The following is a 19,098-nucleotide window of genomic DNA, read 5'->3' as shown; positions in this document are numbered from 1 at the left end:
AGTCGCAAGAGCGTTGGAACTGAAGTGAATGACTCAGTTTACACTTTAATGCCGAAGCAGATGTGCATATTACTCCAACTTCAGCAGCTGGAGAACTTACTTTAGTTTTTTCTGGGTTGTGGAGACCACGGAGATATATCTATATATATAGATAGATAGATAGATAGATAGATATATTTTAGCAAGTCTGCAAGCTTTGAATGGCGTTCTCCTGACTTGACTTCAAGGTCACCGTGAAGTGTTCTGCCACTGTCGCGGATTAAGTTGCCGGAGCGGTGATGGAACGAGCGCGTTAGAGTGGGTGCACAGCGCGTGGTCCTCTCGTGCGCTCGCGAGTCGGGTTCTCTCCCTCCCCAATACCCCTCGTGCTCGGTCTCGCGCCACAATGGGATGCGGGTTACGAAAGCTGGAGGATCCCGAAGACAGCAGCAGTCCTGGGAAAATCTACTCCACTCTGAGGAGACCTCAGGTGGAAAGCAAAACGGACGCCGCGTACGAGTACGCCCTGCTGGACTTCAGTTTAGAAGGTGAGAGAAGTTCTGGTTTTGGCGCACGAGGGAGGAGGCTGGAAAGGTGTCCACCTTCGGTGAGGTTTAAGCTGCCCGATCACCAACGACACATTTGTTTTAAATATGCAACTCGAATATGGTGAAATGTTCATTTCTTTGGTGTGTTTAGGTGTAACGGGTTTAAAATATTGATGATGGATTATTCCCTTCGTTTTAGCAGCAAAACACTCGCTCCTTCCAGCGCAGAAGTGGGTCACGAGCGTTTGAGCTCTATTACTCATTTGCGCGTGCGTCTAAACCTAGACAGATTATTTATTTTATTTTTTATTTTTTGTATTTTGTAGGGGGGCTTCATTCGTGCTCGCCGGCATAAACATCAGAAGGTCGTTAAATCTGTTAAAATGTCTTAAAATCTGACTGAGTATACGTGCATGCATGCATTCTCCATTAGGGAGAGCCACTGGTTGACTTCAGTGTTACTCAGACGTACCCACGTGGAGTGGCTATTGTGTCAGGATGGTGAAGTAAGCTGCTTCTCATTAGGGGCATGCTTATTACAGTACGTTATATAGTCCAAACAGTAAATATAGTCCAAACAGTAAAACCGAACCAGAGACGTTAGGGTTTCTCCCTCATACAAATGCATCCAAATGTAAGTGCATTTTCAAACTTTTTCAGTTACTTTTGCAGTCGGATAGTATCCAGGTCTTTAGTCTCCTCACACACACCCCTAATGAATATAAAAATGTTGCCATGGGAGAACACAGTGACAGACTTTACGTAGACTTTGCATAGTGTAGACCTAAGCATATCTCCAAGTAAAAATGACAGGTGTTAATTAGACTAATGCTGTTAGCTAAATGCAGGACTTTCTTGATCATATGATAATAATAACTGGACTAAAAGTTCAAGTTCAGGGGTGGTCTGTTTTTTGTTCACATGTTCAAAGTCATTTTGCTGCACATCTTTGGATGTGTGTGTGTGTGTGTGTGTGGACACACAGCACTGGAAGGCCTGATCTGGTGAGTGAATCAGACTCATCCATGTCATTCTCCTCATTCCTGAGTCACACCTGTGCTGCACATTGCCAATGCCACTGTCTCCTACACAGCTCGCAGGGTTTTATGGGTGATTTGGTCAGTGTAACAGATTCTTCACCTTGAGATCATGAAAACAGTTCTTTTGTAAAATCAGCAAGATCTGAGATTGTTTTGATCTGGAGAAAGAATAACTGCAGTTCCAGATGAGGAGTTAAGGACTGTGACACCCAGTATGTATTTATGCAAGTTCTGAAGATTGTCTGACATCTGGCTTATACAAACAAAAGTGTTTTCCCACAAGGCAACTGATGTTCATGTTTCAACAACAACTGCTCATTTCAGGATGGCCTTGATCTCCAAGCCTATGCCATTTTAACAATGATATCACCAGAAGTGCTGAATGTCGAAGACCATCGGAGGTTTAGGTCAGTGGGGGAGGAATTCGCACTGCTGTTGAAGGCTTCTTGAGAATGGGAAAATAAGTCCAGTTGTAAATGGTGCACAGTGACTCATGTTTTAAACAGCGATTAGAGCAACATTAGGCAGAATCTGTTTAATGCCATGTCTTATAATTGATCTTTAAAGACCCAGGAAGATTAAATCTGTTTCCTTTCTAATTAAGTTAATCTTGCTCTTCTGGGCACAGTGTACATAAACAACATGTGTTCCTATACAGTTCCAAAATCCAGTAAATAGCTCATTTATTTCACAGCTTCTGCCTTTCTGATGTAAAATGGTTTCTCCTTATATTGCATAAATCTTATGCAAGCTTTACAGTATATATGCAGTAGTGATTGTCTTTGAATTGTAGATTCTACGTGGACCTTTTAGAACTTCACTATATGTTCTTTGTCGTCTTCTGTTGGACAAGTTCACTTTCTCATACTGTAAACCGAAGATGCTGAGGTATTCTTGCCCTGTGTAGAGCTGTGTCACTGTGTCCTGTATAACATACAGTACCAGCCTTGAAATTTCTCACTGATCAAATTGAAAAGCTGTTGAGGTATTTTTAGCCAATGGCTATACAGCATGTTGTTCCCAACCAGAAGGGCCAAAGCAAGTTAAAACTTGACCCAGTGCTTTTTTTCTGGTCTTAATTCATTTTTAAAATACATTATTTCCAAACCTGTACTGCCGAGAGGTGCTTTTATCAGGGCTTTTATCACTTAGCAACCTTTAATTTGTTACGATTTAGTCTGGGGGAAAAGCCCTGAAGCTAGATGTTATAACCTGTAATCTAATAGGGCTTTGGTATTAAATTTCTGTGTCTGTGTTAGTTCAAGGATCACAGGGGTTTCACTTGAACCTTGTCTGTGGAATGCCAGATGTTGCAATGTTGTAGAGCCAATGGACAGATTAAACCCGATTTGGCCTTAGTCATCTACTCTGGATTATTGCACCGAACAGCACCAGAAACAGGAATCAGTCCAACCACAAAGTTAGCTGACTTTGGACTAGTGTGGTGCTGGACCTGAAGAGCTAGAGTGGCTCAAGCACTAACAGTTGTGCCGCTCAGAATGGTAGATCCATACAGCCACATCTGAGGAAAGTAAGAAGTGTCCAGTCCAGCCAAAATAAATAAGCAGCATTAATGATCCTGAAAGGGACAGAAAGGTCCAACACGGCCATAGCCACTATTACACTTATTGTGTTTAAGCGCAAAGATGAATTGGCTTATAGCTTTGTATTTGGCTAAGAGAAAATGTATGTGGAATATTTTCAGTAAGATTTAAATCAAATTCACAAGTGAAAAGGAGTCGTTGCTTAGTTGAAGAAGATGGTCCAATTAAACAAGATGATGTCTCCGATCGCCTTGCGTATGTCTCGTGTGCAAGCGGGGAAGGAATGCTTTTCAGCGTCGCATGCTGTTTTAATAGTGGTGGTGGTTGAGTAGATTTCTAGAGGTCTCGACTGTAAAGTATTTAGGAAACTCATCCTGAGTTTGAACAGCAATTTGTGGTGCATGCACAATGGCACTCTCTTCCTGTATACTCGTTCTTTTCTAATTTGGCACAAGCAAAAACATGACCATGACCATTTTTTCCTGCCACTTTTATTTTATTTTTTTTTTAGCTCTCTGGCTTGTCCTGCTTCAGCTTCTGTTTCATCATTCCTGCTTATTTCTGTTCTGCACCCTCCAAAGCACTTTCTTCCATACCCATAAGCTCTTTTCCTGAAACAGTTCTGGGTCGTAAAACCTCCTATAAATTCTTTCTCCTTATTCACTCTCTTTTTTTCTCTCTCTCTTTCTCCCCATTATGCTCCCTTTTTTCTTCTTTCCTCACACCGTCACTCCGCCTGTTTTCATCTTCTTTCACTCCCGTCTTCTCTCTCTCTCTTCTTGTTTCTCTTTTTTCTCCACGTCTTATCCCTAATGCCTGTTTCTCTCTCTCTCTCTCTCTCTCTCTCTCTCTCCTCTCTCTCTCTCTCTCTCTCTCTCTCTCTCTCTCTCTCTCTCTCTCTCTCTCTCTCTCTCTCTCTCTCTCTCTCTCTCTCTCTGGCACACCATGAGAGGAGAACAGAGTGCTGTGTGTGTCTGTCTGTGTGTGTGGACGGGAAGGAGAGGGGATGAAGGGGAGCCACTGGAGAACAAAAGCTCAGGCCTCTGAGGAGTCGGTCTTGTGCTTGTTGGCCGTGTGAATGCCACGACTTGCCTCTTTCCCCAGGAGCTAGCAGGTCTGTTTCTTAGCTCGCAGTGGTCCAGGTATGAGGCCAAACATGCACTACGCACTGACTGTCTTTACTCGTTTGCTTCTGAACTTTTTCCTTGGCCAAAATGGCCTGGGCTGGGATCACATCAGAAGTCCCGTACTGAGTTGTGTAGAGGGTATTTATACAGAATTGTGATTTGTGGGTGGTGGGAAAAGTTGAATGAGGGACGGTTTACTTTGAGAGCTGGTGGTCTTGCATAAATGGTGTGTGTGTGTGTGTGTGTGTGTGTGCGCGCGCGTGTGTGTGCGCGCGCTCTGAACAGCAGCTCTTTGTGGACAGAGGAAGTGTGTTTGGGGGGCCATGGGAGGAGGGGCAGTGAGAAGCTTGACAGGAGCAGAAAGGCGTCACTACCAGCACAAACGAAAACAGCACATACAGGCCCTTTCCAAGCCACATTAACACTTCCAGGCTACATCTTTCTCACTCACAAGAAATATCTTCTAACTGAATAAAGGCTTACACGGCGCCATATCACTGCCACCCATATCTACAAACTCGGAGAAACTCCAAACTGCCAGATGCCTTTAGACGGCTATATAATGTTCTCGTATAATGTGTCATGTTGCAGCCTGACTCTGTGTTATGTTGCACTCTTCACATACCGCCCGCCCGCGTGCTGGCTGTGTTCCGCAGGTAGCCGGCCCACCGTGCAGTACCTGTCCTCCCTGTGCGAGCTACCCCAAGCCGTCCAGTCCTACTACACGCAGGGCTACACGCTGGCCGCCCTGCACCCCATCATCCTGTCAGTGGGGCGCGCGCGCACACTGCCCTTCAGCCTGCTCTACAGGGCCATACTGGTCCGGCCCAAACCCAGGTACGGCCCCCCGCCCGCTCCTCCCGGGCGACTCATGCCCTTTTACTCTTCTCCAGTCTCCGATTTCGGCATCCAGTTTTAATTGTTCCTATTTAGGCTGGCGCTCGCGGGGAAGTCGGAAAGATGCGGAGAGGAGGGGGGGTTGGTGCTTTCTGTCAAAATGTAGAGCACAGCAGGGCGGAGACGTGACTTATCCCCAGCAACAGAGTACAATCAAGAGCCAATGAGATAGAGGAGGTGATACAACTGCGACAATAGTCTACTTATATCATTTTAAAAAGGAAACAAAAATGAACCTTCTTACTGAGCCTGGAGAGTTGTCCTTGTGTGTATGGAAATCACAGTCGTGTGATGTAGAGCTACTCGCGTTACATGGGCCTCGTGTGGCCGTGCAGCCCATAGCAAATCGGCCATGAGCTCCGGCCGGGTTCATCGCAGCAGTCGAGGTCGCGGGTTTCGCGGGCTCCCGCCGCTGGAGGTCTCATCACATGGACTAGACCACTGTAGGAAACCTGGCTGACGTCACACGTCTCTGCTTCTGTTTTCCTTTTCTTTTAAAACGACACCATTTCATATCGTACCCAGAATGTAAGGAGGGAGAATGGGATTTTCCTGAAGCCTGAAGTAAGTGTGTGTGTGTGTGTGTGTGTGTGTGTGTGTGTTGCAGTAAGCACACTGTAGCCCTGGTTCACAGCACGCCAGTGTTGTGGGTGGAAGAGTGGCCTCTGTCTGGAGACTCCCTCACCGACACTACCGTGACAGCTCTCCTAGACCGGGTGGGTGACCGCTGTGTGCAGGCCTGCTGTGTCATCCGCATGTTTTTAGTGTGTGCTTTGTTTGATATGCTCTCAAAACACAGTTAACCTGAAATACAGTTCATCTGCATAAAATGAATTGCATGAAGATTGTTATTGTTGCCACTGCTGGCCCAAAGGCATCTAGATAACCTGTGTTTCCCTGGACTACTGTGCATGTATGTGTCTGTGTTTCTTTGTGTGTATATCTGTGCGTACACACGCCCAGGTCAACTGTAGTGTTCGAGGAGGCATGCGGTTCGTGGGCTCGGTGCTCCAGCAAGCAGGTGGAGGAGGTGGTGGGTGCAACGGTAGGATGGGGAGCCCCAGGCGGGGCTACCGCTCCCCGCCCCGCACGCCCCCTCGCACTCCCCCAGGAGACGGAGACGTGGAGGATGGAGCATGCAGCCCAGGTCAGGCACTCCCAGTTCCCATACTGCCCAACACACAGCATTTTATCATCCATCATGTCACGTTTCAAATAATTGACTTCAGGTTTTTGTACTAAAGAAAGAAGTAAAATAAGAGAATTTGTCACCACTTCATGATTGATGCACATCATGTGAACTTGGTGCAAATCCATATCACTTGAAGGCAAAAACAAAGATGAGTTAATCAGTGTTAAAGCTAGTCTACCTCCCCTCTCACACTGCTCTGGGGTCAGTCATAGGTCTGAGGTGTGCTGGCAGAACGTGTCCCACCCCCAATCCTTCCCAGCCGTTCAGTGAGCAAGGAACAGACAATGAGGGTGCTTTCTTTTGCTTCGCTCAGGTTAAGTGTCGGGTTAAGGTGCCTTGAAGGGTGCTAGGAACCGTGCTTGGCTGTGATGTACGTAAAGCTTGACTCTGTGTGTTCTTCCTGTCCTTTGTCTTCTTCAGATCTGAAGCTGTTGGTGCTCTTCCACTCCTGGCCTCCAGGATGCACCCCACTGGATGCCCTGGCTTGCTGCTACCACCAGGGGGCACTCTCCATGCGCGTGTCCAGGAAGGGTCAAGTCGTTAGTGGTCTGGAGGCTGATTGGCTAGAGCTGACCGCAGCCTACTATCGCAAGGGTTGGTCATTAGTGGACTCCTTTGTGTACTGGGATACACCTAAAGGTAGCAGTCAAATTTATTTCTGCTTAGTCCATTAAAAAGGGATTCTGACCATTTTTTTAATATTTTTTTTCATTGGTTGTCTGCCCCTAAAGTGGGAATACAATGTATAAATATGAATGCGATAGAAATGGCATGTCTCTGTTATAGACACTGAGGGTCAGTGGTTTGACTGTTATGTGACGCACAGTCATGAGCCCCGGTGCATAACTCCCAGAATGAACTCTTAAGGGAAGAGCACAGCGTCTTCCTTCCTACTCGAGGAAGAGGAGATTAAAGCATCACTGGGGTGATTAGGAGCACTTGGTGTCCAACTGACCCCTCTCCAGATTTCTTCTCTGTCTTTCATCATGTGCACCATATACTGTATACTGTCTCTCCTTTAGCACATCCCCCAAAATTGCCCCCTCCCCTCCCTCTCCCCCTGTCTCGTCTCGTCTCGTCTCGTCTCGTCTCGTCTCGTCGCTCCCACCACTGCTATATTTAGATGTCGTGTCCCAACCTCAGGACCTCACTTCCTTTTTCACACAAGACTAATAACAGCTAAATCAGATGTGTGTGTGTGCGTGCGCGCGTGTGCGTGCGCGCACGTGTGTGGAGACATCTGGGGCCTGAGAATGTGGAACATGAAAGAGCACACGTGAAGCAGCTTTCCTCGCTCGGTCCCGATCTCCAGACACGTCACACATGTTGTGCGCACACCGATGTCTTCTAAGTAGTTCAGGTTTTAGTAGGTCAGCGACACGTTTTCATTCTTGACAAAATGAGATCCGTTGAATATCCCCTCTTGGTGCCGTAGATGAAACGGTCCACAGACTGATTTACTGCAACTAAACTTTCAGTTGAATTTAAAAAACTGTTTGAATAAAATTTTGGAATGTGAATTTCATGCCTAAATGATTTGTGCAAATAAATAATATTCAGACAGGAACAAAACATCATCTCTCTCCATGTTAGACATGGGTTGCGCATTTTTGTTGTACAGGCAGAAAGTTTCCATGTGTTAATCTCTGCTGGCAGAGGAGATGTAATTCTGAATCTGAATTGCTGAGGATGCTAAGGGGAGGTGTATTTCCTTGGTGCTTTTCACAGGTGAGCCAGTGCCCAGATCTTTAGAGGGACTGTTTGTGTATGAGGAGAGGAACACTGCACCACCCGCCAATGACACCATCGTAGTGGAGCAGTGGACTGTTATTGAGGTCAGTGAAAACAAATCGCTGCACAAAGCTCATGCATATTAGTTAGCATCTTAGACCCCCTCTCCCTGTGCATTTACAAAGGTTGTGAAATAACAGCTTTTTTAAAGTTAGTGCTCACACACGTCTGTTCCAGGACTCTGCTGTGAAGACAGACTACGGGCCACTCCTCCATACACTGGCCGAGTTTGGCTGGTTACTGACGTGTGTGCTACCCACCCCCGTCATTCGCCATGACAGGTGTGGCATACGCGCATGCACACACACACACACTCATACTTTTGTTCCTGTGTTGCTGACTGTGGGTGGGGTTTTTTGGGGGGGGGGGGGGGTTTTGTTTGTTTCGTTTTTTTTATTTGCAGTGAGGGAAATCTTGCCACCAAACAGGTGGTTTTCCTCCAGAGGCCTGTTAAATCCCAGCCATTGCAGCAGCACAGTGAGGTACGGTGAGAGAAACTCACTTTATTCCGTGTTCTGAATACTAAGCAGCTTTACTGAACTGAATATTAAAAAGGTACTTTAACAGTACTTTTACTGTCATGCAGACATGCATGAAAACATTACTTGGGTGTTGCATTTAAATAAAATTGTGGCATTCGTGCTGTAGCCAAACACATTGTGTTCACGGTTTATTACATTTTCTCTATGAATGCTTGCTTGTATTTGGATACAAACTTGGCCACACAATGGAGAGACACTGAAGGCTGTGTACCTTTTCTCTTTCCTCTCTCTCCCCTCTTTTCCAGGTGGGCTCCCCCCGGAGAGAAGTGGCCAGTCACTCAGTGAGTCGAGGGGTGGGAGCATCTCACACTGAGGAGTTTCCCCCTTGTTCGGGGGGCATCGGGGGTTTCCCTGTGTTTGGAGGGGGCTATCCCAGTGCCCTGTCCTGTCTGGAGGAGGGTCCCCTGGAACAGGATGAAGGGGTGGCCCAGGTCACCTGCATGTGAGCAGCCCAAGCACAGAGGGCAGTCTTTCAGAATACGGGACCAGACATTCACAACTCCGCCTCAGTTTGGCTGGTTATAGCCCAAAATCAGTTTTGTGTTATGGGTGGAATGACTTAAGACTGACAGAGTTGAAGTTCTTTGCATTTTCCCTATTCTTTGGAAATGGATTTTTAACCCATATATTTGAGGTAATTTTTTTTAAATGAAGCCATAACTATTTTATGCGGGGAATTTCAATTTTGTACATTTTTCTATTCTAATGCATCACAAACAGCCATAAGGCGAATCCAGTATGTGGCCCCAGTGTCTGAACAATCGAGTTGGGATTTCTAACCTGAAGCACTGCTAGGATTTTATACCGTGCACCGAATCACCCACTACCTTGACCTGAGCAAATACATCTTACAAAATACCGCGCAGACCACCATCACGGGGACAAGATTATAACACGCATTTCTAGTACTAATCTGTTTTACTCTCTCACTAAACACATTTCTCTCACCTAAATCTGTCTTACTATTTTTCACTCACATTTGTTTCTCAGTTCTATTTCCTGTTTTTTCTGTTTCTTCCCCCCCCTGACTAGTTCACATTAGTTCCTTCCTCCTAACACCTGCAGTAGCTCGAGGGTGCACGGTGGCTCTGGCAATGAGCCTCCCCACAGATCCCCTGCAGTGCGCTGCACTGTGTGAATGTTCACTCGGCAGCAGTATTTTGGGCACACTTGTGCCGGTGCGGAGCCCTCCAGCCTCTTGGGGAGCCTGGAGTTTTTCTAAAAGGGCTTTCTGAGGCCAGGATTCACGCGCACAAAATGACTTTCACACACAGCCTCTGCTCACCAGCACATCTGTAAAGTGAACATATATCTGACACTGCAGGCTGTGTCAGAGTGATGCTATAGCTGTATGTTGATCTCTTGTGGAATATCTGTGGACGTATTGGCCTATAAAACATTTTGTTCACACTTTAAAAAGGGAGGGCAATGCACACTCTTTGTAAAGTCAACACATTCACTTAGTAATCAGTATTTTAGTCTGATGATCACCATTCTGCATTCAGCGCCTTTTTTGGCTTGACTTTGTACAGCAGTGGCTCTACTCTGTTAAAACTAATGAGCTGGGTGTCACAGAAAAAAAGCATTAGATTATTTAATCTTTAACTTTTTCTACTTTTGTCACAGATGTAATGTTGGATTCCTGTTCAAAGGGTTTGTCCCAAGTTGTACTAGAAAACAACAAAAATGTAGGTTGTAAAATGTATCATGCTGCTGTGTATATGATTTAAGCCATTGAGTACTGAGATCCATTTTTGCTGTCATTTTGTTTTTATTAAGCCACTTTCAGACCAGTGTTCTCTACCAGCTGCAGTATTTGGATATTTGAACATTTTAACTTGCCACTTACTGTGTTAATATATTATTAAAACAGGTATTTGCTTTTATTTGCTTCTCATTTTTCTAAACTGAGTGAGTGAGTAGTACTGGGTGCAGTTCTTTAATTAACATCAGATATTAAATGTTTTAATAACATCATTAAGGAAAATTAACTTTAGTTCATAAAAAAAGTGAGCTGGATATGACCCCTCAACCCACATAACATGCAATGGGTGAATATCACCACATTCACTGTAAAAAGAAAACAAGATGGACTCAAAGGACACCTGAAAGGCTGCCAAGATTGTTAAGCAGGAAAGCAAAAGTGCAGCATGCACAATCGCACGTGTGTGTTTTATATACATGTATCTAAACACAAAGACGTGGGAGTTGCTCTGGCTTCAGGCTGGAAGCCGCAGGGTCTGCGTGGTGCATATGCCTGTTTATCCGAGTTTCAGTTGTTTGGGTTCTCCTGCAGCACTCGCGGGTAGCTTGGGGAGTGAGAGGTCAGGCTTCACTTTCTCCACTGGAGGGATTCTTGCCCTCGTCCTCTAGTATGGGCACAATCAGGTTGTCCTTGGACATCAGGTTATACTTCATCACGAAGCGGGTGAAGCGGTGACACAGAAATGTGTCGTTCTGCGGGTGACAATGAGATCCACCGTTTTACAGGACCTTCCACCCGGCATGTAAATGTAATTAAAGATCATGCAACACAAACTCAGTATCCCTTCCATCGCTTGGCTGCCTGGTTTAAAACAATCTCATGCTGCCACTTGCTGGCAGGTCTAGAAAACAGTTTTGCTGACCTCATACGCGTCGAATATTTGCCGATGGTGAAAGAAAGCGTGGGAGAAGATCCTGTAGATGCGACGGCAAACCGAGCCCAGCTTTGCTACCGACGACTCCTTAATGCTGACGCTGCAGAGAATGCCCCAGACACCCATGACCACACAAAGTACGCACCGCCGGCATAGTGTCACAATTTGTGCAATCACATCAATGAATTATTATATTATCATACATTCATACAAACACACTGTACATTGTGATACAAGGACTAGGTTTACCACAGGTTACAAATACCTAATGCCATGGCAAGCACAGTGCCAACAGATGTTTTGCCAGTAAAAAAAGTGTTGAATCAGCTTAGACTATACTTTACTAATTACTCTAATTACATTCCATATTAAAATGAGTGAAGGGTGTCTCTCACCGGCTAGGAAAATACTTATTGCTGTTGAGAAGACAAGCTGCTCCATCCAATGTGTGCCTTGTGTAATCAATGGCAGGACACTGAATGGACAGCAGGAAATACAATTACATCATTATATGCTCTTAGAAATCCTGTATCAGCCTTCAGAATCTCAGCTGGGATAATTAAAAGCACTACACTGATCTGGGGTACTGTCAGGGAGTTCACTCAAATTACAGGAATGCAAGGGTGCAGTGGGCGTTTCCACATCAAAAACACTACTGAGGTTTTGTTTCTACATGAGCTGAAAGGTTAATAAACATCTGCCATTTATGGGAATGTCTGAGTGAGGGGTTTTGGTCCTTTTCAGGCTGGTACAAAGAGAGGAGTCTGTAGATATGCTCATTCTCCAACCTCTTTGGGAGTCTTGTGGGCAGCACAGAGAAAGAGCCACTGCTCAGTGGCAGTCATCTGGGTACAGGAGTCTGGATGGCACTCAGTCTGCAAGCACAAAGCACATTATACACCATTAACAGTGAACAAGACACTTTACAATACAAGAACAAAGGCCCATCTCCAAAGCACGAAACTGGGCCATCATAAGTGGTGCCTCTACCTTCATAACAGTAATTTATAATGCCTTTTTACATAAATGCAAAGTTCATAGACATTTAACATCAAATTAAAGAGAAAAAAAAAACAAGTGCTAACAGAAATTACCTGAAGCTTAACAGCCAAGCCATTGAGCTCCAAGCAAAACTGCCTAATAAATCAATGAGGGAGAGATGAAACCACTTCTGTTAAGACAGAGAAACTGATTCAAAACCGAAGAAAACATAAATAAGAGATTTCATAAATATCTTTAACCAAGTGGCATGGCATCATACCACATCAGAAGAAGACTGGTCTATTGACACTCACCCACTATTATTTAGTAGCATTATTTTAGTGATTTAACAAGTGGAAAGTCACCTGAGATGCTCATACTTCCACACTCCCTCATCCTGTCCTTCAGGAGGCTCCATGATCTTCTCTATGTTGGAACAGTCAGAGCGAATGTTTTGCTGGATATACTGTCAAAGTCAGAACCAAGACTCTCATTATCTCGGTTACATTATAATGAAGGCGTAGGCCTAAAGGGCAAAATTAGAAAAAGGCCAGACAGCTTAAATAAAGCCCGTCCAGCTTCAAATGTCACAACAAGTAAGCTTATACGAAGTATAAATCACAGGACCACATCTGAACTACCCCTACCTGCTGCACTGCCAGAGTACTATCCATCTCCTCGAAAGACTCATCTGACCAGTTGTAGAAGTCCTGGCAAACACGGATAAGAAGCACTCCTCAAGGTTGTGCACAGAAACAGGTTGAGCAAAAGAGGTGTACCTGAGTTACTGCACTGGATTATGACAAGTCTGTTACGATATAATAAACAGCTTCAGGATATTAGACAAAACTTTTGAAACTTGAGGCAACGTATGGATATTGGCTGGGTTGTCTTTTGTTTTCATAGCAACTTCAGGCTGTTTTGGAATGCAACTGTAAGAAAATCACCAATGAAACAGGGACGCAATTTTGAACAAAAGCTTCCTCTGGCTCATACAGATATGTATTGCTAGATTATTGACTTCTCTGCTGTGTTTTGTGACAACTGCATCATGCTGTCTTTTTAACATGACACATTAAAACTGGTTCAAATGACAACCCCACCTGGAAAATCAGCTTTGTGGTGCATGACCGATCCCTAATACAGTTGTTAAAAGAAAATTGTATGTATGTATGTCTATTACACCTTTGTAACACGGTTGCTTTCACTGTTTTCTACCCCATGCACTACAAACAATATAACTATAATGATTTGACAATTTATTAAGTACCTCCCAAACACATTTTTACCAAATATATCTAAGTAAAAGATTACCTAAATATTTTAAGCATAAAGGTAATGGCACTGTAACAAGAGTAAAAAGTCGCAGATTCCAGTTAAAACATGTTCAACGCGTTGATAAAATAATTAGATTATCTCGCTATTTGTATAACTAATGTCAGGTAGACAAACGTAAACTTTAAAGAAATTCATTTTAGTTAAATCTAGAGACATCTGAACAGAGAGCGCTAGGCGTGTTTGAACTCTGGAGGGCGGCATATAACTACAAGACCGATGATACGACTGAAACCGGCCCTTCCATACCTAAACAGAACATTTAAACCGGTGGAATAGCTTAGTTACCATTTTTTGTGTGTGAAATTGATCTGATGTGGCTACGAGACATGTTTAACCACGAGTCGGTTTTTGACAACGTCAACTATTTTTATCACACCCCTTCTGTGCTGAACCCAAACAGTAGCCACATTAGCTTTGTGTTTGTTTGCGCTAGGTACCAAGTACTCGGTCCTGTGTTTAACAGCTAACGTTGACTGAAAAAAAGATGAATAAATGTGTCTTACAATGTGTTCGCAATCATCTATAAGGCAAATGGGAAATTAGGTAACGCCAGCGAGCATGGTAGCAATGGTAATGGTAATGGTTACCACAGTGGTTAAAACCCATAATAAACGATGCTATTTAGTTTAACGCTAGCTGGTCTGAGGCGAGCAAACTAGCTAGCAACCTGTTTTATTTCACATGGTGACTGAATTCACACGTACTCCCTTTGACAGGTTTTAAAGGCAAGCTGACAGGCTAAGTTAACCTGTTTTAGTTTACCTTCGCCTTGGTGCCTGGTCTATTCCTCCTTAGGACGGTTGCGCCCGTCGCCATGACCATCTCGACCGACTTACGCTGATGGGGGAAGTGCGCCCCCCAGCGGTTTCTGGTAGCGGCTTTGGTCGGGCATGGTCAGAAACGCCACTTTGCTGAAGGCTCCGTAAAAAAAATTTCTATATGCGTGCATGTCAGAAAACGAATAATAAAAATAGCTTCGGCAACATTTCGAGAAAGTGACGTAAACTGCACCTTTGAAGTAACTTAAAGAGTTCTGTGGTTTAGTTAGGCACGTAGAAAAGTCAAGCAGTGATATTACATGCTGCGAGTTCTTACATCAGGCTTGATGGGCTGATGAAGCTTTTACATAATAGGAATGTGCGGGACGCACATGCCGGAGTTTGTCAGACGAAGCTTATATTGTTCACTGACACCACTGCACTGGTCAAGAAAGCACAATGTCTGTTTTTCCTCAGGATGCTGAAAGAAGCCCAAACAGCTGCTGGTGACATTCTATCGCTGCACCTCGCGCGAGCATCCTCACACGCTGCATCCGTGTGTGGTGTCTCAGCTGAACAGCAGCTGATAGGAAAGCACCGAACCAGGGCATCTCCAGCGCTCAAACGACTGATCAGGACTGAGCTCCCAGCCCTGGAGGACATCTACAGCACTCGCTGGCTCAGGAAAGGAGCCAGCATCTTTGAAGTATCCGCACGGCCATGCCAACTGTCTCGCCTCCTTTCAACTGGAAGATGAAACAAATGTGCATCCAGACTGACGAATGTTTTTATTCAAGAGCCATACTTGCACAACTTTTGTTTACAACACCATCTCCACATTAAATCAAGTACCGCTGCACTAAGAATTACTGATTAAAATACTGTTTAAATTTGCTAATGTTTATGGTTTTAAACTATAAATCATCTATGTACTCACTATTCACACCTTACAATTACACACGTGTATGTATATTTTTACATTGGAGCCTGTAAGGAAGTTGCAAACTCCAGTTTCATTGTATTGTGAAATGACAAAAGATATTCCAGTTTAACTGAAACATACTATGCTATTTACATTATTGTATCTTAATCTTATAACCCTGGTGTATATGTAAATACTGCCACAGTTCTAAAGTATGAGATGAGGCTGTTTTACAAGTACTACAGTCAAACTGTTTAGACACTGAGGACAATTTCATTCAAGAACTAGACGTTAACAGCATTCCCTTCAATGACAGAACTACAAAAAGCACAACACAAGTTATTCTTTAAATGATTGGGGGAAATTAAACAAAATCCTTAATTATAGCTGTTCTCCCTCCACTTAAAAACATTCCTATGAAATAAACCCATTTCCAATAAACCATAAACCCTTTATATTCCCAGCATGGTGTCTGAGAGGGTTAACCAGCATCACAGTTATTCTCTGATGGTTTGTTTATGATATGAACAATCATTAAAGATATGTACAGTTCACCAGTTTGTGTTTATAACTTTAAAATGTTCTAAACAAATATCAAACTTTTGTAAACACACTCCCCTCTACTTAAAACTACAGTCTCAAACCTAAGAAAATGTCAAATCACAAATACATCTAAGCTCGGTATATCACTCATCCCGCAAATGGACTGCAGATGTAAAATACACAAGCTCAACTGGGGGGGGAGAGAATGCAGTTATTTTCTATATGGCCAGCAATTCAAAATTTATGTTAAATACAATATAAAACCTTACACAGAACCCACATTAAAAAACCCTTCAGCTGCACTTTATGGGAATTAGCCCCAGTAAAGCCTGTCCACTTGGCCTCGCCAATTTCAGCAATTTCTATCACGTTCTGGCACTGTGCGCTTACCCAGTTGTCAGGGGTCATGGACAGGCTAGAAGAGATGCTGGGATTTGGCTACTCTCTTTGCGTTTTAGCTGTCTGTTCAGAGTGGGTGGAGGGTCACCCTATATTTGTACTACATGAATAACCTGTGAACTGTATGAACATAATGAAGAAAGAACATACTAAACTGGAGGTGAGCCTACAAAGACTTTTTACCACTTTGCTAGTCTCTCAGTTAGGTTCCTGACTGGCATAAATATGTCAAGTAAGGAGACAGCAGCATAGCAAAATCAAATAAATACAGTTTTAAAAATCAAACAAAAACCTCAAGATCCCCAACTTTATTTATTAATGTAACAAAACATGATCAATTATTTACAGTTGAATGACAAAAAAAAACAAAAAAACAACAAGGAACAATCAATCATTCTCTATGCTCCTCTGGGATGAAAAGGCTAGTCTGGTTGAACAGGCATTAGTCAAGATATTTTCCTAGAATATCTCCATCTCGGAACAGGTAATAGTCCTAAAATTAGAACAAAATTAAAACAAGCTTTATTAAACTTGCTATAAAACATTCCAGTTATCTCCTTACTTCTTATATTTCTGGAAAAAAAAAAAAAAAAAAAAAGTCACCCTTGTAAGTGACCAATATATTCCAAATTACACATGTACCTTATCATCAAGAACCACTTTTGTGCCTCCATATTCTGGTAGCAGAACTTTCTCTCCAACTTTAACACAGACAGGAGTTGCTTCTCCACTCTGAAAAGAAAAAGGGCAATGACTTTTTTTTAAAAAGCCTCCAAGGAGTCTACATAAATGAGACAGATACAGGGATCATACTTACCTTGTTGGTGGCCCCCGGTCCCACAGCCACCACTGTGGCCTGCAGCACTTTGCCTTGTGACTTTTCTGGAAGCATGATGCCTCCTTTAGTCACAGTCTCCGCTGCTAGTCGCTCCACCAACACCCTGTCAAACATTGGAAGAAATTTCTGGAAAGCCTTTGCCTGCAAAGAAGCAAAAAGATATTCAATACTGTGAGAAGAACTGTGTTCATGTGCACATTAGCACCACTAGGGTGCGCTAAAGAACACGAAGTGAAATATAGCAAAAAGGGGATCCGTGAACCAGCTTGGGCAAGACTAAAGTTGTAATATCAGTAAAAAAAATAAATAAAAATCTAACATATAAAGGAATTTTTTTTTTTTCTGTATTCGCTACCTTTTGGCTGTAGAACTGATGTATTATAGAAAGACTTAACAGGAAACATGCTTTTTTTTTTAAATCAGGTAACATGCCTAAGATAGAAAGCCACCTTTGTGATCGCTTACATAAAATCCCAGCTAGACCTTATGCTACTAATCTAAGATATTGCTAATGGAACTGAACAAAGACGGCCTCAGAAAGCAAGAGATTTACAACACATGCTCCACGTTTGGAGGCAGATGTGTCGCTAGCCTTGACTGAAGGTCAACACAGCAGGGTAGAATGGAGGGCATTAGTCAAAACTAGAGAACGAAAGGAGGAGGGAGAGAATTTGAAGGTTTTGTAAATGTTTAACACATCAGTGAAGGACACTGATTCCAAGATAAACCCTAAAGGCTGACCAGACTCTGAAAATACTGGAACAAACTGGACAGTAAAGTCCAGTTCAACAGTCCAGACACTACCATCAAAAAGCCTTAATCGTGCAGTCAGTTAAAAATCTGCAAAGCAAGTTATGAAAGTAAAGATTAACTTTAATGTCTCAGTGTGGAAGGGGCCAAATTAAACTCGTCAGATTTACCTATAGCCTTCAACTAAAATCTTTAGGCAAGTGAACCACCCCCCACCCCCGGCCAAGAGAGTGACCCGGAAGTGCTACGTTCCAGAGGGGCCACTGAGCAATGTGAGCACCGTTATAAAACACATAGCCATCCAGCTAGCTTAGCCTAGTAACTGAACACGTTAAAAACGCAGGGACGTGTTCACCCACCAAACATCAGCCGAGCTCACGTAGCTCTGACGAATACATTCAAGCCATCTAATAGCAAACTAGCGAATAATATAGGCTAGAAGTTGAACGGTTACGATAGCCTAATCTGAGGGGGATGGAGTACTACAAGCACAAACACTTACACCGAGCAAAAAAGAAATTACAGATTTGGGATGAAACCAATCTACTTCCACCCCACGATAACTTTACTGTTAGTTAGGGCAAAGTTAGGCTCCGACTGAGGACTTAAACAGCCAAACCAGCTATCTTAACCTAGCTAACCCCAGCCAGAACGATGCAGGTTAAATGTTAAACGTCAGTGTATATCAATGCAGCTATACGTGAAAATTTCAACTACAGTTAACAACGCGAATGTCACCATCGTGCCGGGCTCCCAAGCCCCTGGTTTGTATACTGGTGCTGGTATAATTGGTTTTTGACTGCGATGACCTTGCATGGTAGCTAGCTAGCGTTAGCAATCCTAGATAAACTCCAATATACGATAGCGTGCTAGTAAAAGCCGGATTTTAAAAACATCACCTTCCAGTTTACGTTATATTCGAGATGGAGATACAGTAAATATGATAAACAAACGATAGTAGGCTTACCATATCTGGGATTTGTGGTTCTTTTTTTAAAGGATCCTCACGCCTGTACGAGCCACCAAGTCACGCTGAAGACGTGCACGTGAAGAAAGAACTAGAAGCCTAGTGCACATGCGCGAAGCAGCCAGCCTCGGAACCTTCAGAGAGAAAAACACGTGGAAGAGACCAAAAGGGGGGCTTTAAGCCTGGAATACTGCTAGATAACTTATTAATTAACAGACTATTCACCAGCGTCCAAAAGCAGGCTTTAAACCTGTAATACTGCTAGATAACTCATTAATTAATTAATTAATTAATTAATTAATT

General features: G+C 43.5%; 3 protein-coding genes across 4 annotated transcripts; 1 reads left to right on the top strand and 2 right to left on the bottom strand.

Moving 5' to 3' along the window:
* On the top strand, nt 1–10,546 carry rftn2 (raftlin family member 2). 2 transcript variants are annotated; one of them, XM_027026284.3, is made up of 9 exons: nt 1–527; nt 4,895–5,075; nt 5,743–5,851; nt 6,099–6,282; nt 6,748–6,966; nt 8,056–8,162; nt 8,296–8,399; nt 8,522–8,600; nt 8,906–10,546. In XM_027026284.3, the coding sequence occupies exons 1-9, from the start codon at nt 386–388 to the stop codon at nt 9,104–9,106; spliced, it is 1,326 nt and encodes a 441-aa protein (XP_026882085.3). In that variant the 5' UTR covers nt 1–385; the 3' UTR covers nt 9,107–10,546. The 2 variants fall into 2 exon arrangements, with proteins under 2 accessions (XP_026882085.3, XP_081576514.1); XM_081720388.1 differs by lacking the exon at nt 4,895–5,075.
* mob4 (MOB family member 4, phocein) lies at nt 10,346–14,534 on the bottom strand. Its single transcript, XM_027026285.3, has 8 exons — nt 14,381–14,534; nt 12,928–12,990; nt 12,646–12,746; nt 12,394–12,436; nt 12,088–12,174; nt 11,695–11,774; nt 11,288–11,399; nt 10,346–11,117 (listed from the first exon to the last, which is right to left on the bottom strand). The coding sequence occupies exons 1-8, from the start codon at nt 14,438–14,440 to the stop codon at nt 10,986–10,988; spliced, it is 678 nt and encodes a 225-aa protein (XP_026882086.1). The 5' UTR covers nt 14,441–14,534; the 3' UTR covers nt 10,346–10,985.
* A 1,999-nt stretch (nt 14,535–16,533) lies between these two features.
* hspe1 (heat shock 10 protein 1) lies at nt 16,534–18,929 on the bottom strand. Its single transcript, XM_027026286.3, has 4 exons — nt 18,796–18,929; nt 17,058–17,219; nt 16,883–16,972; nt 16,534–16,733 (listed from the first exon to the last, which is right to left on the bottom strand). The coding sequence occupies exons 1-4, from the start codon at nt 18,796–18,798 to the stop codon at nt 16,683–16,685; spliced, it is 306 nt and encodes a 101-aa protein (XP_026882087.1). The 5' UTR covers nt 18,799–18,929; the 3' UTR covers nt 16,534–16,682.
* Between the last annotated feature and the right edge of the window lie 169 nt (nt 18,930–19,098).

The sequence above is a fragment of the Electrophorus electricus genome, chromosome 9 (assembly GCF_041902795.1).
Source record: "Electrophorus electricus isolate QZ-2024a chromosome 9, ASM4190279v1, whole genome shotgun sequence".
In the NCBI taxonomy this organism is placed as follows: domain Eukaryota; kingdom Metazoa; phylum Chordata; class Actinopteri; order Gymnotiformes; family Gymnotidae; genus Electrophorus; species Electrophorus electricus.
This window is presented reverse-complemented; position numbering and strand designations above follow the sequence as displayed.